The sequence below is a fragment of the Oreochromis niloticus genome, linkage group LG4 (assembly GCF_001858045.2).
Source record: "Oreochromis niloticus isolate F11D_XX linkage group LG4, O_niloticus_UMD_NMBU, whole genome shotgun sequence".
In the NCBI taxonomy this organism is placed as follows: Eukaryota; Metazoa; Chordata; class Actinopteri; order Cichliformes; family Cichlidae; genus Oreochromis; species Oreochromis niloticus.
This window is the reverse complement of record NC_031969.2, coordinates 34,944,524-34,952,697: the sequence shown is the minus strand read 5'-3', so window position 1 is coordinate 34,952,697 and position 8,174 is coordinate 34,944,524. Positions and strand designations below refer to the sequence as shown.

At 50.2% G+C, this 8,174-nt stretch overlaps 1 protein-coding gene across 1 annotated transcript; it reads right to left on the bottom strand.

The window, feature by feature from the left end:
* Positions 1-863: 863 nt before the first annotated feature.
* psmd3 (proteasome 26S subunit, non-ATPase 3) lies at positions 864-6,526 on the bottom strand. Its single transcript, XM_003442547.5, has 12 exons — positions 6,239-6,526; positions 4,367-4,557; positions 4,090-4,230; positions 3,043-3,179; positions 2,774-2,964; positions 2,592-2,695; positions 2,397-2,511; positions 2,098-2,217; positions 1,911-2,014; positions 1,687-1,842; positions 1,265-1,315; positions 864-1,086 (listed from the first exon to the last, which is right to left on the bottom strand). Exons 1-12 carry the CDS (start codon positions 6,417-6,419, stop codon positions 1,009-1,011), a joined length of 1,569 nt encoding a protein of 522 aa, XP_003442595.1. The 5' UTR covers positions 6,420-6,526; the 3' UTR covers positions 864-1,008.
* Positions 6,527-8,174: the final 1,648 nt, after the last annotated feature.

Genomic DNA, 8,174 nt, shown 5'->3' with positions numbered 1-8,174 from the left:
AAGGTAAGGTAACGTTATTTATACCCATTGGTAAATTTGCTTTACAGAAAAATGGTAGCATTTGGTATCCCTTCAAAAACACACATAGCTAATAAATATAAACCTCACTGTAACACATTTATAGTACTTTAACGTTTCGAGTCAGAAAAACAGATCTGGGGTACAAGAGAAAGCACAAACGTTTCCAACTCTCAGACAGCGTCAGCATGTTAACAATGAATTCACATGTGTGCGTGTACATCTGCGTCAGCAGAAGTAGGATAGTGAAAACAGGAAAACAGGACACTGTATGCCCATCCTTTCCATCTGAGGTCATGTGACTGCCTGCACACTTTCACCTTGACTTCATGTTTCTAATCTGTGCTGTTGTTCTGCGTCAGTGCGCAGACCCTTCTGTTCAGCTCCACATCTTTCAGCGTTCACGTGCACATCTTTCCTTTTTCAGAGTCACTTTTATTCCCATGATTACTGCGCTGACTCTCTCTTACATGCAGCTGCTCATCAGGAGGGCCTCAGGTGTTCAGGAAGGCAGCTCTGCACAGATGCGGAGACCAGCTAACTTCAACCGTTCATTTATTCTAATTCTTTATGCCTCATAGCTTCATAATGCACCCCTCCCTCGTCACGGCCCCTGGCTTTAACAACCCTTCCGGTAGGAGCGCACGGACACCAACAGACTGTTAGCACATGGCTAACATTAGCATTACTGTAGACAGCTCATCACCTTCATGAGTTACTCCTGTGCTCTGAGAGCTGTTTACCAGCTGCTGCTGCTGTTCATCTGCTATCAGCCTTCACTGTCAAACTGGAAACCTCCTCGCTGACATCATCACGCAGAGAACAAACACAAACAAACAAGCGTGTAAACAAAAAAATGTTTATTTATCAGAGAGAAACAAACAGCAGCAACGCTGCCAGGTGAGAAAACAAGAGCAGAGGGGGATTCTGGGTAACAACTGACGAGGTAACATCAGCACACACACACACACAGGAAGTGAACAGAGAGGCTCATGGGAAGCTGTCATCGTCATCTTCAGCCATTTCTTTTGCAAACTCCAGATCCTGCTGCTCGCGTTCCCGACGCTCCTGAACACACACACACACACACACACACACACACACACACAAAACTGATTGAATGCAGATGACAGGAAGTGTATCTTTATTATTTTATTATGATTTGTCTCTGTGTAAACTACAGTCTTACGTTGCCACCATGTGGTCACTTAAAGACATGACATCAAGTACTGTGTGTGTGTGTTACCTCTGCAGACTCCAGGTCCTTGTTGTACGCTTTGGGAGGAAACCTCATGGCCTGCAGGAGGACAGAGGGAGACAGACGGGGGATTAGCGTCGGGGCAATCGCTCCTCCCTGATCCAGTTTACTCGCTGACTCTCTTAAATCTGACATCGTGTAACCGAGCGGACCCCCGGGTCCTGCTCCTCGACCTCCTTGTCCTCAATCTGCTTTAATGTGAGGAGGAGGAGGAGCAGGAGGAAGAAGCTGCTTCCACAGATTTGACAAAAAGGCCTCCAGTCAGACCCCTGCCGACAGGAAGTGACAGAGCTCGCAGCGTTATGGTGATGCAGAGCCGTCTGTGGGCGGAGCTTTCCTGATTTCACATTCTTGTGTCGACCTTGAGTCCCGTGTGTGTGAGAGGTGTGTGTATGTTCAGGTGCGCTCACCTTGACAGACATGTTGTGGATGTCGAGGCAGAAGGAGATCCTCTGGTGGAACGCCAGCTGAGGCTCTCGGGTCCCGTAGATGTCCATGGTCTCCTTGGACTGGACGAAGCCTTTCTCGTGGTTGATGCTGGCCTCGATCACGCCGTCACGGATCGCCTGTGCCACAAACACTCAGAGGTCACGAGGTCAGCATTAAAAAGGCGGCGCTGAGCGCGTCTCTTTACCTTGGCAACGATGAACTCGGCGTCCTCGGGACTGTCGAGCTGCAGCTTCTGAGCGATGTCGGCGAGGGAGATCCGAGAGTACGAGAGGCTGATCATACGCACACCTGCACACACACACAGATCAGTGTCACACTGAGCGCGGCTGATGAGCAGCGTGCTGTCTGACGGCGGCGTGCCATTGGCTCACCGGTCTTGATGACGTTGTGTCTCAGGCGGATGATGAGCGTGTACGTCCCGTCGGCCTGAAACTTCTCTCCAAACTGCTCCAACACCTGGTTAAACTTGGCCAGGTTACCTGTCCTCACAGCTGCACACACAGATACAGGAAGTGAACAGAGAGGCTCATGGGAAGCTGCGAGTATCTGAAGGTAAATACACCACTGTGTTAGCAAACATTGTTCCTCCAATCAGAACCCATCGTTTCGCCATAACTCTACGGTCTGAGTCACATGATCAGGCGTGTGTGCGTGTGTGTGTGACACTGACCCTGTGTGAGCAGGAAGTAGGGCATCAGGGAGCGTTTGAGTGACGGCTGTCTGAACTGCAGGCGGTCGGGAATCTCTCCCAGCAGCAGCTCCACCACGATCAGCAGCTTGTGGACCTGAACCGGAGCCGATCGATACTTCAGTGATCAATACCAGATACCAATACCCGACCGTGTGTGTGTGTGTGTGTGTGTACCGTCTGTTTGAAGCCCACGGCGGTGTGCTGTGGAGCCTTCCTCAGAGCGTTGGTCAGAGTCCTGCGAGCCTCCGAGTACTCCAGCTGGATGGCTTTAATACGACCTGCGTGGGTCACATGACAGGCGGGTGAGTGCGGCGTCACGGCGGGGACTCGCCTGAGGGGCGTGGCTGTGAGCTCACCTGTGTAGTAGAGGTATCGCGCCCACTCGTTGTTGTTGGCGAGCTCGGGGAACACGGACTTGGACACGAGCTTCTCGGCCTGGTCGTACAGGTTGAAGTGCAGGTAGTTCCTCAGCAGCAGGTTCAGCAGCACCGCCTGCCCGTCGGCGTCGTGCCGCAGGGTCGCCGTGCGCAGGCGGGTGTGCAGGAAGCTGGGGGGCGGGGACAGTCGTGTGACCGCTTGTCTGAGGGTGTGATGTCATCAGGAGAGGAGAAAGGTGTGTACATACCTGCGGATGATGTCGAGCTGGTTCTGGAACTCGTACACTCGGGCGTGGTAATAGTAACACTTGGCGGCGACCAGGTCGAGAGCGCGGCGGTTCTTGGAGACGATCTTCTGCAGCAGGTCGTCCGACACTTTCTGAGCCTGAAACACAAACGTCATCGTCAGCACGTGACAGAGCGTCCACACGAGCACGACGTCGCAAACATCCAGCTCGCTGCCTGCAGAGGAAACAGTCACTCTGTTTAACGCCACTTTTTACAGCGTGGCAGTGAGCACAGAGTCCACTGGCTCGAGTCCTTCGACCTTCGTCTGGTTTCTCCTCCGTGGACAGGAGCTTCAGCTGTTCACGCTGGCTCACAGGAGGAGTTTGTGCCACTGGGTACCGAGGCTGGTCTCTGCAGCTGCTCGTGGAAAAACCCGGAGACTATTCAACCATGAAGCACGACTGTGTGGATGTACTGAGGAGTCAGGACGCGTCATTAAGAGTGCGGAGGTCGCCTTCCACTCTGTGACCTCACTGACACTAACCTGACTGCCATTATTCAGCTCACTGCAGCTTCTTTAGTAACAGCAACAGAACAACGTTACTGACACACACACACAGGTGAGTGAGGGGCGGGTCACACACACACACACACACACACAGGTGAGTGAGGGCGGGTCACACTCTCACACACACACACACACACACACACACACACACAGGTGAGTGAGGGGCGGGTCACACACACACACACACACAGGTGAATGAGGGGCGGGTCACACACACACACACACACAGGTGAGTGAGGGGCGGGTCACACTCTCACACGCACGCACACACACACACACACACAGGTGAGTGAGGGGCGGGTCACACACACACACACACAGGTGAATGAGGGGCGGGTCACACACACACACACACACACACAGGTGAGTGAGGGGCGGGTCACACACACACACACAGGTGAGTGAGGGGCGGGTCACACACACACACACAGGTGAATGAGGGGCGGGTCACACACACACACACACACACACACACACAGGTGAGTGAGGGGCGGGTCACCTCAGTGTATCTCTTGTTGTTGGTCAGGTGAACCACCAGCAGCAGCTGCAGGTATGCCTCCACCTCTGGCAGCAGAGGAGCTGCCGCCGCCTTCCCCGTGCGAGGGCGAAACTGAACGTCTCCCTCGGCCATCTCCATCGGCTGAGACACACACACACACAGATCAGGAATCAATCACCTCGTTATAAATAATCAGGTTACTGTTTGATGATGCTCAGAGGTCAGGGTTCACTTCCTGTTTGTCATTAATTCAAAGCTGCAGCTCATCTCTGCTCACCTCCTCCAGGAAGCCCAGCAGGAAGTCTCGGGTGGTGGCGTTGTTGGTGAAGAAGCCACAGATGGCCTTGTGGAGCACGTTGGTGTTGAGGCGGCGGCTGGTGGACGGCAGCGCCCGCAGAGCGCGGAGCACGAAGCGAGGCTCCTTCCCCGACACGGCCTTCTCGATCTGCTTCACGTGCTCCTTAATATCTGTGGGGAATGGGGGGTTACATTAGCACCAGTCACATGACCCACAGACCTCAGCTCAGCGCGATCCTCATGTTTACGCCTTTTCATGCGACCTTTGACCTCGATCCATGCAGATGTTACAGAGAAGGAGCTTAGCTGCTTACAGCTGTGCTCATGACAACACGGCTCTACATCTGTGCCGTACGGTGACAGTTACATCCTCCTGAGAACCGGACGAATCATTTATGTCTCCTGTTATGGACACCTGAGCTGCACAGAGGACGTCCTGGGCTTCCATTGATGTCTCATGTGTTAGCGGGAAACACAAAGTCGAGGCTCACATCAGTCTCAGGCAAACTGATTTTTATTATATTAATCCTTCATAGGCTGGGTTTCAAAAGTAGTTTGAATAAAGCGACATCGATTCATTAAATCCTGAATGATTTCAACAGAAATGCATTTCAATGCCAGAATCTCAGGTTAAAGCTCACAAAACTATTTCAGCAACCACCAAACAGCTAAAACAGTAAACAAGAGCACAAACATGTAAACACAGAGCGTGGATCGTCCACAGACACGCTGTCGGGCTGAAAGCCAACCGCTCACAGATTCTGAGCTGCAGGTTTCATCACTCTGACCAAAACTGACCGAACCAGCAGCAGAAGATCAAACTACGCTTCATGTTTGATAAACATCGTCATTACTTCCCTCTGACTCTGGCTGTTACTTCCTGCACAGCTCTCTCTCTCTCAGTGCACTCAGAGACCAGTTTACCATCACATCTCTGTTTTCTGCATTATTCTCTGTTTATCACGCACCAGTCTCCTGCTGTGCTCAGTGCTGTTGGCCTCTGACAGCAAAGCCTCATCTCTGCTATTCACACTGAACAAATGTAAACTTCAGGTCATGTTCACATGTTGATTCGTGGTTTTATTTTAAGCTTATCTGCTTTAAAAAGCCAGGCCAGGAAAATCTGCTTCATGAGTTTCTGTTTTATCCTCAGTGACTTTGACACAAAGGCCTCTGCTGTGATGCTCACACCTCTGATCAAGTCTCACAGTGTCAGCTTTGTGTTATACAAAGACAGAAAATGTGGAGATGAACTGATAAATTATCAGAATTATGATATTTCTGACTGAATGAGTCAAAACTGAATCGATTATAGACATCAGTGAGGATACCCAGCCCTGATCCTTCATGTCTCTGACATGAAGGATCTGACAGGCCTGATGGTCTGACAGATCCGACCATCAGGCCTGCTTTGATGCAGGAACCATAATGCTGACTCGTTCACTTTCTATAGAGGCTCAGAATCTGCGGCCTGTTCACCACCAGCAAACACACCGAAACACCGGCCGTCCTGTCTCAGCAGCACACCGGTCTTTGTTTATCTGCTCTACCGACTAAGGGGGAGAGAGCCATGGAGGGAACCATGGAGAGAGCCTGAGCCCGGTGTGAGAGTCTGGATCCAGCCGGGGGGAGCCTGGGGGGTCCCGGTTTGAGGGGGAACGGGGCCCGGTCTGGACCCGGGAACGGGAGAGGCTGGTGTCGGTTTTAAGTTAACTGACGCGCAGGCTCTCTGGGGCTGTTAGCCCCTCATGCTAACAGGCTAACCGCCGAGCTGCCGTGACTCTCGGTACCGGGCCAGCACAGACCCGGTCTGTGCTGGGGGATATCGGTGTTGGTGTTTGAAGAGTTTTACCGTCCAGGGTCAGGCTGTCCTGCTCCTTCGGCTGTTTGGCCGCGTTGGCCGCCTCCTCTTCGGGCATCTCCACGTCCTGCGGCTCCGGGCCCGCCTCCTTCGGCTCCTTTGGCTTCTCTGCCTTCGAGTCCCGATCCCGGCCTCCCGCCTTGTCGCGTCGTTTGGCCGCGGTCTCCTTCATGCTGTGTCTGGGTGGATGAAACCGAACCGAGCTGACCCACAATGACTGGACACTATTCTGCGGCGCAGAGGATTCTGGGATATGGCAGGCAGAAGCAGAGGATAGCGGAAACAGCAGCGCAGGCTCGATAATCGATCACAGATGTGTGTGTGATGTGTTTGTAGTCGTGTCCAAATTCATGGGCTGCATCCTCCTGAGGACCCGGCCTTCGCGGTCTACGTGGGCCGGGTCCTCAGACGGTCGGGTAGGCCGGAAGTAAACGGCAGTGAAATTGGACGGTCTAGCCTTCTGATTAACGTCACCGCTGTCTCGGTGGAGTTTAATAAACTCGGCCGTCTGCTCCTTGCTATGTAAAATATAACGGGACACTGGCGTAAATTCTCGACCGTCTCACACTTCTGTTTAATCAGTTTTCTGTTTGACGTTTAGTCAGCTGTATAAAAACCAAGGAGGAACCCACTCGGGGGATAAATAAAGTTTTATTTTATCTAATCTAATCTAATATCTTTAATCTCAGCCAAGCCGATTTACTCACGAACAAACAAAACACTGAAAAAGCCCAACAATAACATTTTTAGGTTGTCTCAGGTACTTATATACAGAGATGGGCAGTAACGCGTAATCTGATTACTTTTTTCAAGTAACGAGTAATGTAAGGGATTACTATTGCAAAAACGGTAATTAGATTACCGTTACTTTCACGTAGGAACGCTGCGTTACTGCGTTACTAAAACCGTGATTTTTTGCTAGAACGTCTCATGACAGTGACAAGCGAGTGCGACGTTCGTGACAACAGCTGTCTGCAGATCATAATATATGGAGTGCGGGACAGAGTGTAGCATGCAGCGTTTAAAGCGTGGAAGTACTGACCTTATTTTGAGTTTGATTCCATAAAAAGTGACAAAAACATTAGTGTCCGTTGTGCGTGGGAAGAAAACTTCTTTTTACAGCGATAAAAACCCCTAAACTTCCAAGCAAGCACCGAGTGTACTACGACGTAATGTGAAATTCACAGAGAAACTCGCGGATTCTTCAACTGACCGCTGCGGCACACCTGCACCAGGGTAAACCTCCTCCGCCTACCCCAGTCCTGCTTTACAGGTGAAAATAGAGCAACAGGACCGCTAGTCTTTGATTTTATTTATTTTCTGCTGTGTTTTACTTGCATCTATTTGAAAGAGTGAGTGTAAACATAAAAATTTTTTTATTTTATGTGCTGGAATGTGCAGAAAATAGGTTTAAATGTTAAACAAATTTCTTCCAGTCAGAGAATGTTGCATATAATTTAATTTTTGCTTGATGCATAAAGTTAAAAGATTAAAACTAATAAAACAAGTTTTAAAAAGAGACTTTTCCATTTGATTACATTTTGTATGATGAATTATGCAGAAAAAGTAGAATTGGGCTGAAAGATCTATCGCTTTATCACCTATTCAGGTTGTAAATCGTGTTTTTAAAAAGTAACTAAGTAACTAAGTAACTAAGTAATTGATTACTTTTGAAAATAAGTAATCAGTAAAGTAACGGGATTACTTTTTGGGGGAAGTAATCAGTAATTAGTAACTGATTACTTTTTTCAAGTAACTTGACCAATACTGCTTATATACTACGTTTAACCCGAGTAGCGAAAGTCCGCGGTGATCTGAAAATGATGTGCCGGGAGTTGTGCCGTTCTTGGCGGCTTCAGTGACCCTCGAGCTCCCGGCTCGCTATCGAGCTGGTGGGTAACAGGCGTCTCCGAAAACGTTGAAGCAC